The 25,798-nt window shown below is 38.9% G+C and overlaps 1 protein-coding gene across 3 annotated transcripts; it reads left to right on the plus strand.

Annotated features, from left to right (window-relative positions):
* Positions 1-208: 208 nt before the first annotated feature.
* Positions 209-21,684, plus strand: RRP1B (ribosomal RNA processing 1B). Of its 3 annotated transcripts, none has more exons than XM_042459041.1 (16): positions 209-321; positions 2,521-2,603; positions 3,685-3,742; positions 4,500-4,585; positions 5,087-5,148; positions 7,246-7,375; positions 8,443-8,507; positions 9,210-9,373; positions 11,019-11,110; positions 11,664-11,761; positions 11,962-11,981; positions 12,571-12,696; positions 13,343-14,067; positions 15,681-15,812; positions 17,170-17,236; positions 18,261-21,684. In XM_042459041.1, the coding sequence occupies exons 2-16, from the start codon at positions 2,574-2,576 to the stop codon at positions 18,440-18,442; spliced, it is 2,037 nt and encodes a 678-aa protein (XP_042314975.1). In that variant the 5' UTR covers positions 209-321; positions 2,521-2,573; the 3' UTR covers positions 18,443-21,684. The 3 variants fall into 3 exon arrangements, with proteins under 3 accessions (XP_042314975.1, XP_042314973.1, XP_042314974.1); XM_042459039.1 differs by lacking the exon at positions 209-321 and adding an exon at positions 856-1,072; XM_042459040.1 differs by lacking the exon at positions 209-321 and adding an exon at positions 856-1,072 and having other exon boundaries at positions 18,124-18,276.
* The last annotated feature ends 4,114 nt before the right edge of the window (positions 21,685-25,798 follow it).

Consider the following 25,798-nt stretch of genomic DNA (forward strand, 5'->3'; position numbering starts at 1 on the left):
GTTAGCTGCCCCGATTGTTCTCAGAGGGGCGGGATACAAATAATTTTAATTATTATTATTATTATTATTATTATTATCCACACTGCAGAAATAATCCAGTTTGAGACCACTTTAAGTGCCCTGGCTCAATGCTAAGGAATTCTGGGAACTGTAGTTTTGTGAGACACTTATTGCCTTCTCTGCAGGGAGCTCTGGTGCCACAAGCTACAAATCTCCCTAGCACTGAGCCAGGGCAGTTAAAGTGGTCTCAAACTGGATCATTTCTGCAGTGTGTTTTGGACCATTTGTGATCAGGAATAGGCCCCTTTCACCTCCAATAAGGTAATGGCATTTTCACTTGTGGGCACATTCTCTGCAACCCCAGGAGATGTTTAGTGGTTGCCTGTTTTAATCTGTTGCTCGTATGTTTTTGTTGCAATGGTATTGTGTATTAATTTTGTACTGTATTCCATTTTTCTCAACGCAGGCCCATTTTATTTTCTATTTATTTTATTTATTATGTGTAAACCTATAGCGCTTTGTAAATAAAGTTTAATTAATTAATTAATGACAATAATAAGTCAGAAATGGCTTTCAAAGATCCAAGAAGACACACAGCAGAAATATCCTGGCTCAGCGCTAAGGAATCCTGGGAACTTGTAGTGTTTGTGAGAAGACATTTAGCTTTCTCTTTCAAGAGAGCTCTGGTGCCCACGATAAATGAGAATTCCCAGGGCAGATAAAGCGGTCTCAAAGCGGATTATTTCTGCAGTGAAGAAGCAGCAGCAGCAGCAGGGCTTTTGCAACGCAGGCGGAGTCCTAGAACGTTGGCGACTGCAGCGGCGGCGATTGTGACGTCATCGGCGAGCGTTCGATGGAGCGTCCTGGCTCCGCCCCCAAGAGAGGAATGGTCTGCTGCTGCGTTCGATCATGGCTCCCGCCGCTTTGCCTCCCGCCGCCGCCTCTGCCTCTGCCTCGCAGCCCCCAGAGATCCAGTTCGCTCAGCGCTTGGCCGCCAACGAGAAGAGGATCCGAGACCGGGCCCTGAAAAAGCTCCGGGGCTACATCACCCTCCGCACCCAGAACCCATTGGGTAGGACATGCCAGGAACACGTGGCCGGGTCCTCCTTTTCCCGGGCGCGCCCTCCATGTGTCCGGCAGGGATTCCCAAAGCGCCCCTCCATTTTGAGCCTGACTAAACGCACTTAACAGTAGTCCCCAAACCAGTGCCCTTTAAGAGGTTGGGGTTTTTTTTGGACTTCATTTCCCAGAAGCCTCAGCCATGTCAGCCAATAGTGTGGGATTCTGGGAGCTGAAGTCCAAAATCCCATAAAGAGCACAGTTTATTGGGAACCATTGCTTCTAGTATGAGGCCACTTTAACTGCCCTGGCTCAGGGCTGGGAATTGTAGTTCATTGTGGCACTGGCAGGGAAGGCTCAGTGTCTCTCAGGACTACACTTCCCAGAATCCCCTAGCGTTGAGCCAGGGCAGTTAAAGTGCTTTCAGGATGGATTATTAGAAGCATGAGTTTACATTTATATGAGTGGGGTTTTGGGGGAGGGGGGGTTAGCTTTCACTTTGGTCATGTCCTCCATTTTTTTTTCCTGGACTGTCCTCCATATTGTGGGGGCCTGGTCCTCCTTTGCTGTGGGCTTGTTCCTGAAGTGCACCCATGCGTCTGTCATCTACACGGTGGAGATTAATGCAGTTCAATACTGCTTTAACTGCTGCGGCCCCATGCTACAGAATCATGGGGATTTGTAGTTTGGAGAGGCACCAGCACTCCCTGGTACCAAAGGGAAAGCTAAAGGCCTTCTGAAACTACAAATCCCAGGATGCCACAGGATGGAATGGCCTAAGTACCCGAAAAGCACCAGATCTTGTCTGATTTTGGAAGCTGAGCAGGGTCAGCCCAGGTTCCTACTTGGGTGGAAGACTAGTAATGAGTACCAGGTGCTGTAGGCTATATTTCAGAGGAAGGAACTGGCAAAAACCATTGCCGCATGGCAGAAATAATCTGGTTTGATGCTGCCACCGTTAAAGTGGTGTCAAACCGGATTATTTCTTCCGTGCGGACACAGCCTGAGTTGAGAAAACCCTGTGGGATTCAATTCATAGAATTGCTGTGACAACCTACAGATCCCAGGATTCTGTAGCATGGAGCCCTGGCAGTTAAAGCAGAGTCATAGTGGGTTAAGTCTGCAGTGTGGATGGAGCCTCGGTTAGTCCCAGAGGTACTACAAGGTCCCTTTGCATGACAGATGACTTGGAGGTGCATAAACACGAGGTACCAGCACTCTGATACCAGAGGGAAGGAGACCTTGTAGAACTACAAATCCCAGGATTCTACAGGATGGAACTACAGCATTGAAAGAGGTGTCAAACTGCTTGTTTTAATGTCGTGCTTATAATTATTAAACCATATGTTATCCTGGGAGGAAGAGATACACATTATGTATACGGGTAGCAGTTGTTGTGGCACAGTATAAACTTTGCAACTTTCTCTAATGCAGTTTTTTCTTTTTCTTTTGGTGCTTCAGGGAGCTTTAGCCAAGAAGAGCTTTTGAAAATATGGAAAGGACTATTTTATTGTATGTGGATGCAGGATAAACCACTACTTCAGGTATGCCAACAATCCATATAAAACTGTATTATAAGGATGGTGTTACTGTGTATGTGTAGCTGATTCATGTGCATATTTTCTGGGAAGGAATTCCCACTTGCTGCAAAGTCCTGTACAAAGCCTTGATATGATAGCCCAGTTTAAATACTTGAAGGGATGTCATATTGAGGAGGGAGCAAACTTGTTTTCTGCTACTCCAGAGACTAGAATGCGGAACAATGGATGCAAACTGCAGGAAAAGAGATTCCACCTCAACATTAGGAGGAACTTCCTGACAGTAAGGGCTGTTCGACAGTGGAACAAGCTCCCTTGGAGTGTAGTGGAGTCTCCTTCCTTGAAGGTCTTCAAACAGAGGCTGGATAGCCATCTGTCATGGATGCTTTGATTGAGATTTCCTACATGGCAGGGGGTTGGACTGGCTGGCCCTTGTGGTCTCTTCCAACTCTATGATTTTGGAATACTCTCTCCACAGAAGGGGTACCTTGTACAACCATGTTGCCAGGATAAGGCACACATTGTATGGCTTCTTATTTAATACTAAAACTAACTTTCTGTTTTGCAGTCAGCTCTCCATATCCATGGATTCTTTATCAAGCATTGAATACTTCTAACATTTTCTAATTTAAAATTCTTAAAACTTTATGATACCTTAATAAACTTGTATATTTTTTAAGAAAAAAGAATTCCAAGAACAGAATAGGTATTTCTATGTAATGGATTGTGATGGATTGTGGGATGCATGCTAGTATCTCCAGAATTTGAAAGAAGATCTCTAACTTCAGGTTTTTGTGGGGATTTTATTACGTATGCTGTGTCCGAATCTAAAAGGCCTGTAGTTCCTCACAGTTTAAGCTTAATTTTGAATGTTCATCTCTCTTTTTTCAGCATGTTTTTATATCTAACTGTGAAAAGCCTGATTTTAATGGGCTTGATTTTGGTCTCATTGGTGATTTAATTATGAGAAATTCACAAAAAGCTTTTTATATTTAGGAGACTTGATCAAACAAAAAAGAGGTTTGAGGGTTTTATATCTTTTCAAAAGGAAAGGGAATCAACTTGTGCAATATTTTCTAATTTTTAGGAGGAGTTATCAAACAACATATCACAGCTTGTACATGTCATTGAAAACATGGATGCCAGTAAGTGCTTTTATTCAATATTTTTTTTCTTGCATGCTCAATGGCTTCTAGATAAGATTTTTTAATGTAGTGGTGACAGACACGTTGTGAGGAAGAGCTGGATTATTTTTCAGAATTCAGTGTCCTGGGGATCCAGCTTGATTTTCTAAGCAGATTGTTTTTCTAGCCCTTACCATTCTAGAGCAGACTTGGGACAGACAGTATTTACTGTAGAATTGCATATCAAACTGTTTGCAAAGAATTTCACAAGAGTGAAATTCTCCATCTTACCCCTGACATCCATGGCTTCCATAGATGCTTTTTCACCTGGTGCTTTGGTCCACCATCCAGTCTGACTGTGCCCCACCTCTTTCCCTACATATAAAAGTGGTAGGAGGAGTGAAGCACTGTCAGTCCAAACTTGCACATCCTGGGTCAGAGTGTGGCTGGCTTTGTTCTTCTTCCCTGTGTTCTACACAAAGCCGGGGAGAACAAATCCCCACTATCACCAGCCTGTAATTGGCTATAGTGGGGATTCCTTTCAGGGTAGCGTTCACAGGGGAGGACCTCCACGGGGCAGATGTTCCCCACCATACCTTAAAGGATGTTATGGATTTACATAGGGTTTACTACATGTCTGCTTGTTGAGAAGCTCAGACAATAATTCTCATTAATTTACAGAAAAGATAGTTGAAAATATTTCAGATGGACTACCTTTTGGTTGGAAAATGTACCTCTGATACGAATCTTTAACCTACACTTTATTATTTCATTGCAGGGCATTTATTCATTGAGACCTTCTGGCAAACTATGAATCGTGAATGGAATGGAATAGACAGGCTCCGGCTAGATAAATTTTACATGGTAAGAGCTGTTTCTCCTACTACCATTAAGGGATGGAGTGAAAAGAACTTACTATTATATTTTCCATGAAGGAACATCCATGTTTAGAAAAATATTTCAGAAAATCAATTTTTAAGAAATGAATAGACACAATGGTTTCTGATACTTTTCCCCCCTTACACACACTATAAAATCTCAATAATTTAAGGGAAATATATACTGTTGAGTTGTCATGTTTTAAAAAGCCAGTAAAAATAAATTAGGCTTAATGAGATCCTTTATGTATTGTACATGATACACAATAAAAATTATTTTCACATTAAAATACATACGCTACTGCAGCCTTTTACACACTTGCTCCCTAATAGGTCCTTTGAGCACAGTGTGTCTTACTTCTCAGTAGCCATGTATAAAAATTGCAGTGTTAAGCTGTCAGTCTGCCTGAGTGATGAACTTGGTGATTATTTTCATACTTCCCTGTGACATGAAAAACTGAGGTGGAATATATCTTTTCTAACTTAGTTGATCCGCATGATGTTGAAGCAGTCTTTTGAAGTACTGAAAAGAAATGGATGGAACGAAAGGTATGTGACAGTTTAGGGGAAGATGGATGGGAACGTGTATTTGAGAGAACAGAAGAGAGAAGATGAAACTAATTTTTTCAATTCCCAATTCATTGATTTCCTGCTAAAAATGTATCTTTAGCTCTGTCTAATATATATTATGAACCCCACTTAATGTGTTTTTGTTTTTTGTATTCATTTAACGTAGAGCTTATTGATCTGTGTAAACATTAATCAGCTTGGACTCTTAATGTGTGCTAAAGCACATACTTTGTATAGTAAAATAATGAAGTGGCATTATATTAATAATACAGTTGAGTTTCCCTTGTCTGGAATTCTGAAATACTCCAAAATTGTCCACATGGGTGGCTGATATAGTGACATCTTTGCTTTCTGATGGTTCAGTGTATACAGACTTTGTTTCACACACAAGATTACTAAAAATATTATGTATAAAATTACCTTCAAACTATGTATATATAAGATGTATGCTAAACATAAATGAATGTCATCAGAGGCTGGCCTGAAGACAGAGTGCCCTCCCTCCATAACTGTCATCTTTCGGCCGTTGAGGGAGAGAGCAGGCCGGCCCAGCGTCATCAGAGGCTGGCCTGAAGACAGAGTGCCCTCCCTTCATAACTGTCATCTTTCGGCCGTTGAGGGAGAGAGCAGGCCGGCCCAGATGTCAAATCAGGGCTAGCCTGAAGATAACAAGTGTATTCTTAATGTAAGATTTTCTTGTTACTGTTTATCTATTTTCTTTGTACACTGCTATGATCTATTTGGAATAGCGGTTTATAAATAAAACTTATTATTATTATTATTATTATTATTATTATTATTATTATTATTAGATGTGTGTCCCATCAGTAAGCTATGTCATTATCTATCAAAATCTGAAATCCCAAATATCTTTGATTCCAAGCATTTCCGATAAGGGAGACTCAGCTTGTAATAGTTCTGTGGGACATACCTTGCAAGGAAGTACTTGTAGAATTGTAGACAGTATTGAATTTTAAAACTTGTTCCTTTATTATGAGGTAGGTTGGGGAAATGATGCTGGATTAAAGTAATGTACGCCTGGTACATACCTGACTTGATGTCCGGAGTGGCTTTTTTCCCTCTGCCGGGAAACCACAGCTGCCAAATCATGCGGCTTCCCTGCGGAGGAAAAATAACCTGCAAAAAACAGGTTCTTTTAAAGCCGCAGGGGCAACGTGACAAGTGCACCATTGGCGCACTCATTATGTAAGCACTGTGGGGCAATGTGCAGATGCCACACAGCGCTTACGTAACAATTGCGGCGCCCGTGTACACAGGGCACCGCCATTGTTATGGCACCAGCATGGCACTTTGGCGCCATCTGTACCGGGCCTTAGCTAGCTTTGTGAAAGAGCTTGGTGAACCCAAGCTTTTCCAGTCTAAATCTAACAGTTAAACCACTACAGCCCACTAACAGTGAAATCCTATATGTGTGTGTGTATTAATTATCTGCTTGGAAGTTGCATAAGATGATAATGAATATACACTTTCTGTAACCCATGAATTCTCATACTTCTTTTAAACCCTTTATTAACTCATGGGTGAGGATATCCTCATAATCCTGTTTGTGAGCAATCTTTATGACTGTTTCTATAGGTTTTGTAGCTACCATGGAACTGGAGGAAAGGGACGAATTCTTCAGATAGAAATCTACCCTAAGATTGTTTTTTTTATTGCAAGGTTTCGCTTAAACAATAAATTAAATATTTAGTTATTTGCACATATGCCCGTTGCCCATTTTCTCTAAAATGGGTCATGTACACTCAGTTAAAATGCAATTTCCTAAGTAGACAAAAATTAATTCAACCATCCCTCAAACCAAACGTTTATCTGCCAGTCATATGTATTTAATCATTAAAATGTCTTTCTAGTCAGCATAGTAGCACCATATTTTTACCTTCACTGCCATTATCATTGTGGTTGGGGAAATGCCTGTTCTATGCTGTGCTGTGTTCATTGTTTCAGTGCATCAGATTATTTGCTGCCTGAAAAGCAATGGATATTCTTCTGAAACTGACAAAATTGTCTTATGACATAACATAGATGGATAGAACATGCTGCTTTTTTCCCTTCCAGTTTTACTGAGCCATTTCTAAACATGCTGATGAACACAGTTATGCACCCAGATAGCAATACCCCTGTTGGGATAAAATTGCATTTTATTGATATCTATCTGGAAGAACTGGCTAAAGTTGGGGCTAAAGAGGTAAGAAACAAAACATGTCTGCATATTAATGTAGTGTATAGCAACTCCTCTCAGTAAAATATTTTTTCAAGCCAATACTGTTATGTCTTTTTTCCTAGAAAGGATTCTGAAGCCCAGCTTCAGAATAAAATAAGTAAAGTAAGTAAGTGGCCATGCCTTGTTTTGATTAGCTCAGTTTCTTTCTATTGCTGATTTCAACTGTCATAGTACTGTAGAAGTCTTTAAAAAACCTATATGTTAAAGTGCTTCATAAACAACAGAACCTAATCTTTATCTCAGACTACATTCTGAATTACAAACCTAATCAGTTTTTTTTCTATCTTTTTGGTAATCCATAAAAGAAAATACTTGAAGAAAAATGAAAACACAGTTTGCCCCCCCCCACCATAATTTTCATGTGAGATTGTACAGCAGGTATCAGTAATATGTTGTGAAGGGTTTTTTTTTAAGCTATCATTCTTATGTGCATTTTGAGTTTTGTAGTATTTTGCTTTATGTCCAATACGGCTATCCCTGTGACAATCATTGTTGCAGTCATTGTAGTAGTCAAGCCAACCAAAACTAATACTGGAATGTCATAGATCAGTGGTTCCCAACCTTTGGTCCTCTGTTTGTTTTGGACTTGAGATCCCAGAAGCCCCAGCTAATTTAGCCAGCAGTCAGGAATTATGGGAGCTGAAGTTCAAATCATCTGGAAGACCAAAGGTTGGGAACCAGTGGCATAGATAATGCAAAAAAAGGCTCAAAATTTTAGTGGTATTTCAATGGATTGTGTAATATGTATAAATACACCATATATCTTATATTTCTTCCCCTCCTTCTTTTCTGCCTTTTGTTTTGTTTTGGTTTTTGACAAGAGAGATTTGTGCTTTGAATTTCATTGTGGGGAATGTATTTGTATGCTACTATTTTCCTGATTTAAAGAAAAATCATTTCATGGCTCTTCCTAAGCAGCCACTGGGTAGCAGAATTAAAATGCTTTGGCCTAGTGTGGTGTTGAAATATTTTTGTTGGTGGGAAAGCAAGATATTAGATAAACTAACTAGCTGTGTGTTTTATTCTTACAGCTCACAGCACAGCAGAATCTCCAGTTTGTTGAACCATTCTGCAAAATTGTTTCCAAAACCAAGAAGTATGTTCAGCACTTCATTTTACTGCTTTTATTGGCTCTGGATTTGAAGGAATTGTCAGTGATAGTTGTGGTTGTCTGTATCTTCTATTCATTTTGAAACCTATCATGGGGTTTTCTTGTCAAAATTTATTCAAAAGACATTTTCCATTGCTTCCTCTGAAGCTGAGAGTGTGACTTGCCCAGAGTCATCCAGTGGGTTTCTGTAGCTGATATGGGATTCAAACTCTGGTCTCCTATAGTTCTTGTCCAACACTTAAACAGCTACACCATCTGATTATGTTGATGATGTTTATAATAGTGAATACAGTCAGAATACAGTCAGAGTCTTAATAAACTCAGGCCACTGAGAGGTAGATAGCAACATGTTCTTTGTGAGAGAAGACTAGCATTCTTTTGTGTGCTTGAAAATGAAATTGTGTGTAACTATGGGAACCACATCTTTCTCTGGGTATTGATAATAAGAAAGCTGGTATTTGAACATTGCAGGGGCTACTGCAGTGATCTCAGAATATTAGAGAAAATTTTGGAAGAATCAAAAGCTGGGAGCTCATAATTCTAAATTTCTGTGGCTGATTGCTAGTTGCTTCTTTAATTTTGAAGTTAAATAAATCTAGAAGTTAGATTTTGATGGAATGAAGACATAAGTGTTGTATGTCATGATGATGATCTTTCCCCACCCTTCATTTTTCTTTAATGATCCAGTCACCTTGAGCTGCAGGCCATTGTCCATGGCATCTTTGAAACCATTCTGGATCAGTCTCCATTTGCCATAGAAGATATAATGAAAGAAATAGGAGCAGATAGTGATGCTGACCTATCAGAAGAAGATGAATGCAGTGATGAGGAGAATACATTAATAGCCAAAGGTAAGGCTTGACTACTGCAGTGTTTTCTGTGGTAACTTTTAGGCAGTTACTATCACATATTGCCTTTGAAGACTGTTGTAAACGTCATTGAATTCAAGACGTGGCAGACTATTTAACAGCTAGCTGATGGGAGCATGTAACACTAACACTAATGGATTTGGATTGACTCCCACTTCATTTTCCAAATACAGTTCAAAAGTTTTGGGTTTTTTTATTCCTAGAAGTTCTCTGCACATGGGATGGGAGGCATTATGCTTACATTTCATCCTCCTGCACTTCTCATCACTGAGTTTATCTATAGAAATTTCACTTGATGTTCTACCTCTGCCAGAAAACAAATTTATATCAATATGAATAATATTTTAACTTCTAAATGGATTCTAAAAATCTTATTATAATGACACTTACCAGGGTGGGATGAGCTTTAGTTAAATAATCTAGTGGTGGCATTTATGTTTCTTGAATCTTCCATGCAGATATTTTTGTTTTCCTTTTCTTTTGACTGGTTACTTGCTCATATTCTTCTGTATTTTGTGTGAGATACGTTTACAAACACACACGTTCATGTATCTCGCACTAATATATAATTAGAGAGAGAGAGAGTATATATTTTAGATATACATAAAACATGTATGTTGTAGTAGAAATAATTATATATGTCTAATTATATGTGTATATATATTTATATTTGGCAATAGAGTGTGTGTTACAGTGTTTGCTGCCTTTTATTTGCACTAATGTCTTTCTTTTTATTTGGCAGTTTGATTACAAAACCATTGTCTCAGACTTTGGCACAACTAAAATGCTGCTCATTTCCCACCCTTTTGCTGGTGCTGCATTTGATGCCTGGCTCTTAGATTCCTCCAGCTAAAAAGAACTTGTGATTCAACTTGGATAGGTTGTGCTGTTAAAGCAATAATAACTACAGATTAAACTATAGCTGTAGAAAGCTGGGGTTGTAGAAATAAAAGTCAGAATATTTTTGAAAGCCAGCAAAGCTGAAATCTGTACTAATATACTTATAAATATCAAGTGTGTGCAATTCCAGCATCTAGCTGGGAGCCTTCTGACGCACTCTTTACTGGGTGTTAGAGGGATCAGAGCTGTATCCAGCTGTGGTTCCACAGGCTCGGTACAGTTTGCATAAAGAAGTATTGGATGGCTACTTATACAGGCCTGTAAAAACACATAGGTACCAGCAAAGCCAGAAATTGTGCCAATGTATCATCTCAAAAGGATCCTCAGCAAAATCAACCAAAGAGAAAATCAGATTATTGGTACTGTAGCCCAACCATTAATTCTGGATTTTGGCTGCCTTGGTGGCTTGAAGCTGTTTCTGCATTCCTGTCTTTGGATATTTGCCTCTTGTTCTCTTCCTCCTCATTCCCCACTTTTCTAGTTTCTGCCATAACTTGGTGGATTGTACATGAGTGACATGGTCACTCCCCTTTGAGGGCCAAGGGGAATGACCCTGTAATGTTGTTACTGGAGTGGTGATGTGCAACATTAAACATAAAGTACTTTGTAGCAATATATAGTTGCCCCTCACTTATAGTGGGTTGTCAGTCTTATTGAGGTCAGTATTATATTTTGAGTGCTATGTTACTGAGGTCTTCAAAATATTTATAATTTCTTGATTGTGCAGACAGGCGCTTGCCAAGGACACGCTCAGTAAGAAATGAGGCCCAAGATAAAATTTCAGAAGATACAGATGATAACATTGGGCCTATTCTGCAGGTAACTACAGTTTTAACATACATGAGGTTTAAACAGGGAGCCAGGGTGGTGTAGTGTTTGAGCATTGAGACTACAACTAAAGAGATCAGAGTTCAATTCCCTGCTTGGCCATAGACTTGGCCACTAGGTGGCCTTGGGCAAGTCACACACACTGAGCCCCAGAAAAACCCATGATAGGGTTGCCTTAGGGTCCCTGTAATTTGTAAACAACGTGAAGGCACACAGCAACAGCATGAAGGTTTAACTTATTTAGTTTTTTTTTCCCTGCTACTTGTTGGTTGGTAAAAACACCTCTGACATGCTTTCTCCTTTCAAAAAAGGAAGGCCCTACTATGGTATTGATGATCTTGGACCTGAGTTGAAAAGATGTGGTAGGAATATGGGTTAACCTTAACTAGTGAAAAAGCAGCATGTGGACCTCAGGAGTTAGTCAGGTATATTTACTGAGGTTTCCAGTTCAGGAAACTAGTTGAAAATTAGTAAAATTAGAATGGACACCCCGGGCTAAATGGCTGAGCATAGTTGCACTAATGTCTTTCTTTTAATTTGGCAGTTTGATTACAAAACCATTGCTGACATGCTGTTTGAGTTGGCTAGCAAAAAATGCACTCCTGCTTTTAACAGAAAATGCCTCTATAAAGTGGTTAAAAAGTAAGTTCCCTTGAAATAAACCTTGATCTTGTTGACTTGCACAAGAACCCCTTCTGTCCTACATCTTGAAGTCCTGCACCCCTTCCCATCTACCTCTTTTTCTTTTTTATTGTTAACTTAAGAAGTGTATACTCATTGTAGTGGTATACTCTGTGTATATTTCACTGAAACGACATAAATTTGTTCTACTTTTTTTACAGGTTTCAGGACCTTGCAGAAGGTATGGCTTCAACAAAACTTTACTCCTTTGTTTCCATTAACAATTGTACAATAGTGGATGGTGGCAGAAATATAATTGTGTTAGGTTTGTGAGCCTGGGGAAGGCTTTATTTTTAAAAGCACATTTACTTGAGCTCTTTTATATGGGAAGGAATATTATTCATGGTGTTCTGTTCTCAAACATCAGTGCCTGAAAATCAGTTTAGCTCACTCCTAATGTTAGGGATCGGGAATTCTTTTTGTGTTGATGACCACAGTCCCTTGGGAGTAAATTGTCAGGGTCAAATATCTGCTGTGGGTGGGGCCAAAGCAAAAAAAAACACCTCACCCTCTGTCTTCCTGCCCTCTTTTCCCTTAACCTTTCTTTCTTTTTCTACTCAGCTTGATGCTGGGAGAGTCAGTTTGGTGAATTTGAATTTAGTCCAAGGGCTACACTTCTATAAGATTTTTCCTTTTTTAAATGAAGACCTTGTTTTGCTTGCTTTTAAAATTATTGGCAAGAGCATTGGTGGTTTGCCACTTCAGGTGAAAAGTCTCCAAGACACTGTTTGCTTCAGAGTAATTCTCATTCGGATATTCTTTCATGTCAGGGACCTTTCCACAAGATGAATTTCCTGAGGATGTCTCTACAGATGAAGATGACGATACCTTCAGCAGAAAGAAGTGGAAAAGGAAATATGGAAAATCCTCTGATGAGTCTAAGATGGGGGCAAAAGGTAACTGCTAGCATGATCTTATGCACTTTGCAGATTTACGAAGCATTTTCCAAGGAGGCAGCTCTATTAAATTCAAAAGAGCTTACTGCTTTTTAGATATGTTCAAGGTTATGATTATACTTTTTCATTGTTGCTTTTCTTGGAAGAACTGTCCAATACTTACACACCCTGATTATAATGTCTTTACTGGAAAATTAGACGTGTCTGTTGCTGTTGGACAGTGAATGTTAATGCAAAGGAGTAGGCCTCTGTAAGTGGGTTTAGGATTTCTGGGTAAATATAAAGGCTTCTAGTGTGAAAATCCACCATTTTGTCCTCATTATAATTGTCAGCCAAGATCCATATTAACACCAAATAGTGTGCAGTAAGTATGTAAGTGTTTTCCTATAGCAATGAGTGGCTCATCTCAGGATTCCATTTCCCAGTTTTGCCTACAGCCAAGTACAGTACCTGGGAGATATACAGGGAAGGCTTAATGACAGTATTTCTGTTTTTGTAGTCACTACAGATCTCAAGAGTCAAAGCCATACATTTTGCTTTATTTAAAACATATAGCTGTCTTCAGAACTGCCAAGAAGAAAGATAAGGTGCTACTGTTTAACTGTTTTGTTTTTTATTTTAAAAAACATTTAATTTCTCTCAATAGAGAAAACAAGAGACAGAAAAAACAAAATTGAGGAAGAGGATGACAGTACAGAACCACTGAAGAAAAGGAAGAGGAGAAAGAGAAAGGCCAGTCAGATGGCTGACTCTTACACAGCTGCTGGAAGCAAACAAAATGGATCAGTCAACCTAGAAGAATCCAAAGAGCCAAACCAGGACAATGAATCACCAAGTAGTAAGAGAAGACAAAAGAAGTCTTCAGTTTTGGAAAACAACAAAACTGGCTCTTCGACAGCTTTCATTGGAGAATTGACTGATAATTCTTCATTGAATACACTGACATGTTTGGTAAACAATGTAAAGAAACAACCAAAGAAAAAAAATGGCAGTCTACAGAAAGTTTCTATAGAAACCGTCCATCAGAATGGACATGCTATTAGTCCTGAAGAGGCACCTGGGGACTATGCTGCAGTAGTTCAAGATAGTAAAATGATTAAGAAGAAATGGAAATCAGAGCCCAGAATTATCACTGGAAGTGTTTTTTCTGAAGACCATGTTAAGCATCCAGAGAAAGATAGCCTTGTAAAGTCAGAGCATATAGTGCTCCAAAAAGTGAAGTTGAAGAAAAAACAAAAGTTAAGGAATTTGGTAAAGTTTAGATGTTTTAAGCAGAAAATAGGTTTGAAAAAGCAAAGGAGAATCAGGGAAGTCCTAAATTCCACACAAGAAAAAGAGGTTGAAGGTGAAAACAAAAAGAGCAAGAACAAAGTAAGTGCATCCTTTCTGTCATACTATTCCTACTCTTTCCTGTAGTAGAAAAAACATCCCCTCCATTTCAGAAAGGATAAACCTAAAGGGAAGCAGTGCTGAAGCTGGTCACAGCAGGCGAGGGGGCAGAAATGAAGCTTTTCCTTCTAGTAGAGCATCATCATCATCATTATTATATTTCACTTTTTTTCCCAAAGTTGGAACTCAAAGTGGCTTGCAACTTTAAAAAAAAATACAATTAAAAACAATAATGCAAAACTATTTGAGCAAATGGCTCAACATGGGTATGTCTATGAAACATTTTACACGGAATTCTGCATTCTTGAGATTTTCTTGGCTTCATCTTAACAGACCTTGGAGGTCTTTAAGCAGAGGCTGGATGGCCATCTGTCAGGGATGCTTTGACTGAGAGTTCCTGCATGGCAGGGGGTTGGACTGGATGGCCCTTGCGGTCTCTTCCAACTCTATGATTCTGTGATTCTACAACAGTTGTTGCCTGAGTCCCCTTTATCCACTATTCAGTGATATGCTAATGAAGCCTTTTTCAGGCCTTTGCCTGGATTCATGGAGTAGGGTGAAGACTCAAAAGCTCCATCTCAGTGTCTCCTCTTATATATTCTCTTCAGATGGTGAGCCCATGTGCATGAGAAAATTGAAGATAGTGTGTGCACTTATGCCTTTGCCAATAATTTAGCCCTTGCAGCAGATCCTGTCTGATCTTGGAATCTGACCAGGGTCAGTCCTGGCTAATACTTGGATGGAAGATTGCCAAGGAATAGCAGGTGCTGTAGGCAATATTTCAGAGGAACAAACTGGCATATTACCTCTGTGTATATTTCTTGTCTAGGAAAATTCTATGAAATTAATGGGGTCACCAGAAGTCAACTTGAAGGCACACACATACATACTTTTGGTAGGCTCCTGAATAGGGCTGTAGTTATGACCCTACAGTTGAAATAATGGAACTGTGTTGTTTCAATGGATCTGATATTTGAAGCTTTAAAGACTATGGGGGAAAAGGAGATGTTCTTAAAGTGACACATAAAGACCAAACTAATGTGTCTTTACACTTCGAAGTGAATGGTATTATTATAGAAATGTTTCCCAAAAGAGATCATCAGTCATGTGTCTTGTCTCTCCAAACTCACCTGTCTCACTTGTTCTTCCCATTAATTTGTCTAGAACAAGATTGGTAGGGATATTATGTAGGGCCGCCTTCTATGCTTGAGAAAGTCAGAAATGTAAACACCCTGAGCAGTGGTCACAAGATTCTATCTTCTTCCTTCCCTCCCCCCCAGGAAAAAAAAAGATGACAGACCTCTGGTGTGTCTTGATCTGGCTATTTAAAAAAAATTGTAAATGCCATCAACACTTACTATATTACACAGTGCTCCTTATATTTTATGTATGTTGGATACAGTTGGCTGTATACTCCCATCATGCTCTTCTGTGCTTTAAAGATGCAATGCAGCCTTGTGTCAGTTTGTGGTACCAATAATTGCTTGAGCTTTTCTTCCTTTTGGACCAGAGGATTGGCAATGCCGGCCTTTGTATTCTGGCACCAATTCCACTTGTGCTCTCCTCTGCCCAACAATTATTTCGTCTCTCTGTAGGAAACTGGTGGCCCTGTTCTTCAGAAGAAAAGGATAGCAAAGGCAGGGAATGAGTTTGTGAAGTTTGAAAAGACAACGCCACCAAAGCCAGCCTTCTTTAGGAAAACTAAAGGAAGCATTACGTCTGTGCAGGTACAGTGATAATTGATATAATCCGCCTTAAAGGGAACTCACCAAGTTGACAGCTCCAAATGTTATAGATAAGTAATCTCATGACATTGCCTAGGAGAAAACATCTTTATTCTTGGCACAATAGTAATTTCCAGTGATGACCTGCATGAAAAAAAATTGTGATGGAAATTGAAAAAATACTACACTAAAAACAAGCTTTCATGACTGGAATTTGTAGAGTTTGGTTTATCTTTATAAAATATGTATTATTTTGTGAGTTATTTAGAGCTCTTTTTAAAAAAAACTTCTAAATACGGCATTATTTTGAGGCACAGTAGTATAATGCAGAAAAATAAAATTCTGATAAAAGTGTACAGATCTGTTATGGATTGGCTGAAGACTCCCCTGTTAGATTTGTTATTCTAGTTTATTTCAGTTTGTGTCCAGTCTTTTCCAGATGCATTATTCCAGTGCATTTGAGCAGAATCTTATTAGATACCTTATAAAAATTGTACATATTTAAATCAACATATAAACATCTCTTTGAATAGAAGTTTAAAAGAACAATAAAAGAAAAGAGGGATAAACAAGCTTCTGCTGTCAGTTCTAGACATGAGACTCCATCTAGCAAGGGAATATCTTCTCCACTCATTGTCATGGACAATTGTATTACCTGCCTACTACATGGTGAATGTGGGGAAGACCAACCATTACCACATAGAGTGAACTATGTTACAATAAGGTGTATTCTTATGGGATAATTATATTAATTAACTGATGGCTAGAAAATCTACAGATAAATGCTGTTGATCTTTAGCTTATATTGGGCTTTAGCAGTGTTCAGAAACAGCTGGAAGACCACAGTACTAATATGTGGAAAGACTAATCACTTGAAGTACATTTGGGATTGTGGCTAATGCTGCTGAAGCTTTACCAGTGTTGTTTGGTGGTAGCAGTAGTTATAATGTTTTGAATCCAAGATCTATTTTCCATAAATGGAAGGGTTCATCCTTCTATGCATCATTCCAGAAGTTGTTGGAATGCAGTGCACAGTAACCCTAGCCAGCACAGCCAGTGCTGAGTACTGCTGGGAGTTGCCATTTAGTAATGTTTGGAAGATTGCATTGATTCCAGTCTCTGTGCTAGAGTGACATATCTCTACCTCACTATGGGGAGAATGGGATGCCTTATCCCCTACACATTTCAGCCTGTTCACTAGGTTCCCACGACATCTTGTGTAGCACTGTCAAGGGCTGTCTTTTGAGGGGGGGGGAGGTGCAAAGAAGTCTGCTTCTACCAGCACAGTTGTGCATGCCTACATCAGGACCCAGCTCCCAAATTCCAATTTTTTATCTGACATTTTAATCTTTCTTTGTAGTTAAGCAAGCTACTATCTTCCAGCTCCAAAAAGGTCACCTTTGGATTGAATAAGAACATGACTGCTGGTAAGTTCAAACTGACAGTGTGACTATATGGCAGAAGTGGGCAAAGTGTGGTCCTTCAGGGCTGTTTTTGTTGCCCCCCAGGACCCCTCCATATCTTTTGTTTGTTTGCCTCATAATGTTCTCCATATTTGGAGGCCCTGGGTATTCGCTCTTGGTAGTAGTTTGACAGTGGAGGCTGAGGCTGTTTTGACCGGAACTGGGTTTTCGAAAAGGCTAACCAGATCTTGGCAGGAAGACATCTTGGCCAGTAACCATCCTAATTGGAGATTTAGTGGGTTCAAAAAAGTAACTTTTCCAGATTCTGATTGTCAGCCAATATAAGGCTGGTGTAATGTTTACATTTTTAAGGGAGAAAATACAAACTAGAGGGGCATTTTTCAGCAGCTTGATTAAGAGCCTGCGGTTCCATAATGGAATGTTAAAATTTTGTATTACTGTGCTTTGATTTGTAGAACAAGAAAAATAATTACAGTGGACCCTTGTTATATGCTGGGGTTTGGTTTCAAGATCCCCCATGGATAACAAAATCTGTGGATGCTCAAGTCCCATTAAATATAATGACATAGCAAAATGGTGTTCCTTATAAAAATGGAAAATCAAGGTTTGATATTTGAAATTTATACTTTTTTTTAACATTTTCAAACCGTGGATGCTTGAATCCATGTATTAAAAATCAGTGTATAAGAAGGGCCGAATGTAAGTTGTGTCCCAAAACCTTTGGCATGTTCCAAGTGGTCCATAAAAAAATATATTTGAGAACTATGTGTTTAAAATATCTTGTCATGCTGATAGGCCCCTTGCAAATACAGTAGGTCTTGGTCTTGCCAATAGATGTTGCCAATACATCTAGTACCCATTAGTACCTGTTTCTTTCCTCCTTCCTTTAGAGTTTGAATCTTCATGACTGCCAGCAAGTCTAGATTCCTTTTATACTTTAATACCTCTAGCAGCTACAGAAATTATTTTGTGTGCCTAGCAACAAGATGATGCAAGCCTTTTGCTGTTGTATTTTCATCTTTGACAGAATTTAAGAAGACAGACAAAAGTATCCTTGTCAGTCCAGAAGGACCCTCCCGGGTAGCTTTCAATCCTGAGCAGAAACCTCCTCATGGTGTATTGAAGTCATTTTCTACAGAAACACCTCAGATAAAGAAACCCATTTTAATGACAACTAAGAAAAGACCAACTGCTATGGACTTCTTCTAAGTCAATAAGGAAAAGAGTAGGTTCTTGTATATAATAATTCAAAAACCGGTTATTTCTTGGGGTATTTCTGAAATCTTATTTTTGAAGTTAACATGGTTGTTTTCTGAAAGGTTCTAATTGTGTAAACCGTTGTGCTGTTAATTTAATAGGCACCTCTGACCATTGATTTAAGCTGGTTTTTGTACTTAACAAAAGAGGTAATATAAATGGACTATGTTCTTAGGCTTTTTATTATGGAAGCCTATCTTTTTGGAAAAAAAGAACCCTATCACATGATATATGACCATGTAAAGTTTTATTCTAAACTGTTGTCACTTGCACTCTTTTAATCAGTAGTTTAATAAAGAATTTCCAATGTCTATGGCCTTAATTCTATGGAGCTAAGAAGCACACAACTCCTCTCACCTCATTCCCTTCACCGCTTCATTTCTTTTCCTACCTAGCAGTTTCATCTACCCGAGATCCTCGAGGCTGAGGTCAGGTTATAATCACCATTCTTCTCCCATTAAAATGAACTAGATGAGAATGGTGGTGGTGTTCTTTTCTTTAAAAAAAAATCCATTTCTTAAAACCTTCAAGCATTTTGACACAGGGTAAATATCCTTTTCAAAATAAGGTCATGAATTCAGTCTGCAATATAAGATTTAATTATATTCAGATATAATATAATAACTTTTCCTGTCTACATTTTGCTTTTGATTTCAGTACACCCTTTGGGGGGCGGACTTTCCACATAATTATTTTAATCTGGCTCTTATGATTTGTCTCTGATTTCATGAATGCAGCATAGCATAAATACACAGTTGAGAAAACCTCACAGACCCAAAAGGTATTATCACTCAGCCATGTGGTGTTGTTTTTTTATATAATTTATTACTTTGGGTCATGGATCTCAGTAATAAACATGCTTTATTTCTCTGCTTTTGTATTCTAAGGAATGGATGGTTCTTTTGGCCATTCCCTTTGTTTAGTATTTATCCAGTTGCAAATGAACTATATTCTGAATATTCTATTTTTGGATATCTGATGTGTTGCTGTGTTCATTCATATTTCTATCCCAGGTTTGTGTTTTCAGTCAGTGTGCTTTTGCTTCTGCCTTGCAAGTTTTAAATATTGTGAGTCAGGAATTAAATATTTACATTCTGGGGACTAATATCAGATATTGTATTGAATGTTGTGCAACTCTTTATGTTAGCATATTATAAAGGAATAAACTTACATCATTATGATGTTAAACTGATTTTGAGATATAAAAACAAGAAGTCCAGTGTGCTGCTTGGGGAAGCTTCTTGTGAAAAAACTGGGGAATCAGAGGCAACGTTAAGTCAACAATCTACATTTTGACAATAATATGTGTAGGAACTGCCAAACGCACAACATTATTTGGGTGTTTCAATATTTTTCAGGGTAGGAAATGTGTCTGTCTAAATTTAATTCAGCTGCTATTCCTATGTTCCCTCGTCATTGACTGTGCTAGCTGGGGGCAATGGGAGTTGCAGTCCCACAACAAATAGCATATTAAGAAAATCTATAGATACTAGAGATGGGGGGAAGGTTTCCAGTGATTGTCTCGATTGTCTCACTTCCTCTGAGAAAGTGAAACTTGGAGTGAACTGCCCTGATTTCAGCATAACCTCTTGGATGAACAGATCCAAGTAGGAAAAGAATGTTAAGTAATTTGACTCTTCAGTGCCATTGAGTGGTAAGGAAGTATAATTGCAAGGGGAAATTATGTCCTGTTGAAATGTGACAGCTAGGTGTTTAAAGAGTAAAGATCAAAAGGTCTTTAATTGAACATCCTGGAGAAATGACAGACTTCGAGATACCGATTCTGGCAGAAAGGAAGGAAATTAAGCAACCTTGATATCTTTCATCAACTTGTTTAAGCCCTTTTTAGCCCAAGTCTGGATGAATATTAGCCTTGGTATAAAAATTACTTTTCCTGGCCTCACTTTAAATCACTTCCAAAACTAAAAATGTCAGGAAGGGCTTTTTATTCTCAATCTAGGTTCAACAAATACTCCACAAAATCCAAACAATGCAAGATGCATTACTCACATAACACAGTCTGCAGAAGGTGTAATTGAAGGAAGTTATTCGTAGCCTCTGGCTTTGGAGGTTGAACAAATCAAATTTAATATGACGACTCATTTTAAAAGTTGGATGCAGAGCTTGTGCCGGAATAAATTGCAACCAGCTGCAGTGAGAGTTTGCCTTTGTCTCCTGTCCCTCTGTGGTGTCCTGTGGTTTCCACTGTGGTTCAGCCCTGGAAGAGATTATGGGGCTCCTGTCAGCTTCTGAGTACCCTATGCCAGTGGGACAATTTTTGCTGGTCCTGGTGTCACTGGTCCAGTACAAACTGCAGATTGGTCCAGTACAAACTGCAAACTGGCAGTTTTGCAGCAGCTTTTAACTTAGCCATTCCAACCAGAAGGTTTTTCCTCCCCAGTGTTTTTGAGCATAACTGCCTATAGTTTCTCCAGCATAATAATCCAGGTTACTGTGGGTAATTGAAGAGCACCTAGAAACCAGGTGTTCAGCAGATAAGCCTGCTCTGGATTACCACTGGGAAAAGGGTCCATATGAGACACTTTGCCCAGGGCACTCTTAGACTTGGAGCTGACTTTGACTAAAGCAGTAGCAGCTAATAAGCAACCTCACTAGGACCTCTACAATGAAGAACAATTTATGTGAGAGGCTTCCTGGGGGTGAAGAGGAATGGTTTCTAAAACAGACATGTTTTGTATATGTTTGCCTGTTCTTTCAGGTTTGTCATGGGTTTCACCAAGGGTTTAATGAAAACCGTCTATTTAATATGTAGAATGTTAATTTAACTACACAGAACCAAAATATTTCTTGAAAAATATCAGTTTTCAAACTATTCTGTGACTGCACAGGTGTGTTCTAAAGATGTCATGAACTCCCAATAAGAGTGAGAATTTGTACTAAGGAGAAGAATTTTGTAAAATCTTATTTTTTTAAAAAAAAGTTTCTCCATTTTGTAATAATTGTACAGAAAGTTAAATGAAAAAGATTCTGTTTCAAATGTTGTATTTAGACGCTTTTTAAAATGTTTTGTCGTACTTTATGAGTTGAAAGACATTTTCATTTATCTTTGTTTAGTACCATTTTTTGTAGGAAAGAGTATTACATTGTTTTCCATTACTCAACATATTCCAGCTTCTTGATCCATGGCAATAGGCTACTCTAAACTTGACCAATAAAGTATTCTCTTCCTATGAGTATTGCATCTGCCTTAATTTATTTTGGATTTTAAAGAAGCTCCATCAGGGTATGGGAACTGATAAATAACAGTCTAAACAAATGCAATACACTCACATTATGGAATGAGATCATGAAAAGAAATACTGTATAAGATTTCCCTAACTATAATTTTGGCCATCAAGATGTAAACAAAACAAGGAAGGTATAACATTTCAGGAAAAATATTTTGAGATAAAGGGGGAAATGATCAAGAAGACTAATTAAGAAGTCTAAACAATGTTTTGTTTCACAGTCTGTTCTCTTAAAGAAGGAAAAGAACTTGAGAAGTGGCAAGGTATTTTAACTACAAGTAGAAAAAATAACTTCTCTGATCTTTGTGACGATTACAAAATATGATGTGAAAAATCTAAAGCCTTTTCTTTACAAACGGTACATGGAGATGCTGATGGGATCATACCAGTGGCCCTGCTCCTCCAACCATCGTCACTCTTCTAGACTTTGACTCTTTACAAACATGAGAAGAGTCTTTTGCTACATACAATGGCCCATCTTATGTAGAAATCTGTTCACACAGTGGAGTACCAAATAATCTATGGGAAGCCTATAAGCACAATGTAAGGGTGGTAACACCCTGCTGCTTATCTTCTCCAGTGACAGAAGGATATTGCCAGAGATATCGAACACAGATGCAGGCCTTTCCAAATTAGCCTCCCCTCCCTGAGTACGATAGCATCTTCTCCTTCCTACTATAGAGTCCTTTCCTCTTTTCCCCAACTCTGTTGATCTTATCATGATAACGTTTTATATTGTAATTTATTTAACTTTGTTTTATAATTTGGGATGGGAAGTTGGAAGGGTTATAAATTGTAATTGGATTTGATATGTAACACATTGTTTTTACATGTTGTAACCCGCCTTGCGGGCTATAAATCAATCAATCATTATTATTATTATTATTATTATTATTATTATTATTATTATTATATAGCCATTATGACTAGTAACCTTTACCTTGATGAAGGCTACTGTTTGGAATCTGGAATGGGTAAATTAGGCCACTCAAGAATAATCTGAGATAGACTTCTGGTCAGTTTTTTGCTGGTAGTGCAGCATGTTAATGGGTCAAAAATTGACCCCCACTGCATGATATTCTTATGCTGAGAACTGTGTCGTGGAAAGGGGTTTCATGTAGGACACGTTGGGGACATGATTTTCCCAATTTTACATCAGCTCTAGCTAGCAAAGCCAATGTTGAAGCCTGGGGAATTGCAGTTAAGAAATTAAGCCCTTCCTTATAAGACAGTTTCCCACAACACTGTAGCTTGATTAAACATTTTCCTTGGTTGGTGTGATGTTGAACAGAAGCAATTATGGGAAAGCCCTTTAATTTAATGTCCACTTAAAAATGTGGCAGAAAAGTATACATTTCTTATATTACTACCATGAGAGCCAGCATGGTGTGGTTTTAGCGTTAGAACACTGACAAGGGATTGATTCCTTGGTGGGCCATGGGAATCCTTGGGTGAGTCTCACACTCTCAGCCGCAGAAAACACTGTGATAGGGCCACCATAAGTTGGAAATGACTTGAAAGCACACAACAACAAATATGACCAACCGATCACATGGTAAATGTCTTTGGTGGGACAGCTTTTAATAACCTTTTATTACTTCCAATATTTAGTTGCCATAACTATCGAAGTTCTGGTCAATTTTAAAAAAAAACTTTATCACAGTATATGCTGCTTTACTCAACATGTCTTACCATATTTGTAGATGACCCCAAGTTACAAGGGAAAGCCAATACCCCAGAGTACAAGATAAAAATTCAAAATAACCTTAACAGATTAGAGAGCTGGGCCAAAACTAACAACATTAATTTCAACAGAGAGAAAAAAAATTAAATGCAGAAATATAGGATGGAGGACACCTGGCTTGAAAATGGTGCATATGAAAGGGATCTAGGAGTCCTACTAAGACTCGTAGATCACAGACTAAACACGAGTCAACAGTGTGATGGTGCATATGATCCTAAGGCCCAGGCTGTATCAATAGGAGTGTAGTAGACTGCAGGGAATAATAGTGCCACTCTATTCTGCTTTGTTCAGACCCCACCTGGAATACTGCATCCAGTTCTGGGCACCACAGTTCAAGAGGGATATTGACAAGCTGAAGTGTGTCCAGAGGAGAGCGACCAAAATGGTGAAAGGTCTGAGGAGTGGTTTAGAGAGCTGAGTATGTAGCCTGAGGAAGAGAAGGTTAAGAGGTGACATGATGGCCATGTTTAAAAGAGGCTGGATGGCCACCTGTCAGGAGTTTAATTGTGTCTTCCTGTATGCCAGGGGATTGGACTGGATGGACCTTGTGGTCTTGTCCAGTTCTGTGATTCTAAGTTGTTTCTGACTTAAAGAAAACCTAACAGGATTTTTCTGGCAAGATTGGCTCAGCAGGAGTTTTCCTTTGGCTTCATCTGCAGCCGAGAAAATATGAGTTGCCCAGGGCCATCCAACAGTTTTTTATGGCTGAGCAGGTCTCTGGTCTCCTGGGTTGTAGTTCAATGCTCAAACATAGTAGTTCTCCCCCTTATTATCACAGTGTCTTAAATCTGCCACACAACATTGCCTAAAGGCTGGGCTAACAGCTGGTAACAAATGATTCCTATCCTATAAGTACATAGGTTGTATAGAAAGACAGCTATGGAATACAACAATTAAATACTTTAATGGTCTGAAGCTTTTTCTTCTATATGCGGTGATTTTTTTTTTAGTATAAATATTCTAAATGTAATTCGGTAAATCCGTTCTATTTTTAAATAGCTTGGAATGGTATTGAAATTATGTTATGCAAATGTCAAAAAATAACAGTAAACCATCATGTCATATATAGTTTACATGCTCTGTTATTCATATATACTGTTTCTGAAATCTAAACTGGGTCCTAAAATTTTAACTGAAATAAAAGACATGGTGCCTTAAAGAGCCAACACATGAGGTGGTGGGACAAAAATGTAAATGAATGAGTGCATATCTACATTCAATAATAAGTGAAGCTGAAAATAAGAGAAATGTATTCATTTAGACCAATGAACAGAGTGTATGGCGCGTTACACACCACCATAAGGGACGTCCTTAGGACGTCCCAATTTTGAAAAGGGGCCGTCTCTTCCAGACACCCCTACTCCTATTACGGACAGAGTCCGTAACAAATGGCGGCGGCCATTCCACACAGCCACTGCCATATTGATGTAGCGGATGCTCTGCGTCCGCACGTCGCACCCCGGGAGTGATGGCGCGAGTGCACGACTAGCGCCTCGGCGTCTTCTGGGGAGCAAGAAGGAGCGTGATTTTCGCGCTCCTTTGCTGCGTCTGGGAATCGCGCCGTTTGGCTGCTGCGGTTCCCGGATGTAGCAACCGGCGGTGGTGGCAGACCGCCGCATTTTGGCGGTCTGTAACCTGCCTAAGTTAGCATTTTAAAAGGGAAGGGTTCCTTTCTAAGAGAATATTTCACATGTTACGGTTCCCCTTGATTTCAAAATGCAACATATGAATGGATTGCTATAGAAATGTCATTGCAACAGAGTACTATCCCTTAGTTTTAGTGATTTGTTTTCTGCTACCCTTCTTTCATGTATCCTTCTATTTAACATTAGATAGACCTTCTTGACATAAAAGTGTTTCAGCCAAAAAAAGATCTACAATCTGGAAAATTTTGGCATCCTCTTAACCATTTTCTTAATCACTGAAATTGCAAATAGGCTACTATGTTGATTTTAAGGCTAAATTTAGTCAATTCAAAGAAAGGGCGATTTTCCTGGAAAAGAAGAACAAAACATAATTATCATCACCCAAGTAACATGACTGAGGATGAATATGGGCAACATTAATCAATTTGCTACAGGTCCCCTGCAGCTCTACCTCAGACGCAAATCTGTTCTGTTTTAGATCACAGCAGTGGCCTGAGTTTTCCAGTTTTGTGTGCTTGCTTTATTTTTTTTAGAACAAAAAATCTGTACAACTGTGATTCTTACAAAGCAAGCAGATATCCCTGAGCAATTGGGGATTGAAGGAAGTGGCTCGTGACTGCCAGACGACAGCCTATGACGCAAGCCACGCATAGAAAGCAAACTGCTGGGA

This window comes from Sceloporus undulatus, chromosome 3 (assembly GCF_019175285.1).
Source record: "Sceloporus undulatus isolate JIND9_A2432 ecotype Alabama chromosome 3, SceUnd_v1.1, whole genome shotgun sequence".
In the NCBI taxonomy this organism is placed as follows: Eukaryota; Metazoa; Chordata; class Lepidosauria; order Squamata; family Phrynosomatidae; genus Sceloporus; species Sceloporus undulatus.

Excerpts from the sequence above, each read along its gene's own strand:
- RRP1B (XM_042459039.1), top strand. The coding sequence starts at position 910 with ATGGCTCCCGCCGCTTTGCCTCCCGCCGCCGCCTCTGCCTCTGCCTCG. Across the intron at positions 9,374-11,018 it reads GAATACATTAATAGCCAAAG|ACAGGCGCTTGCCAAGGACA; the intron begins GTAAGGCTTGAC and ends TTGATTGTGCAG. Across the intron at positions 11,762-11,961 it reads CTCTATAAAGTGGTTAAAAA|GTTTCAGGACCTTGCAGAAG; the intron begins GTAAGTTCCCTT and ends CTTTTTTTACAG.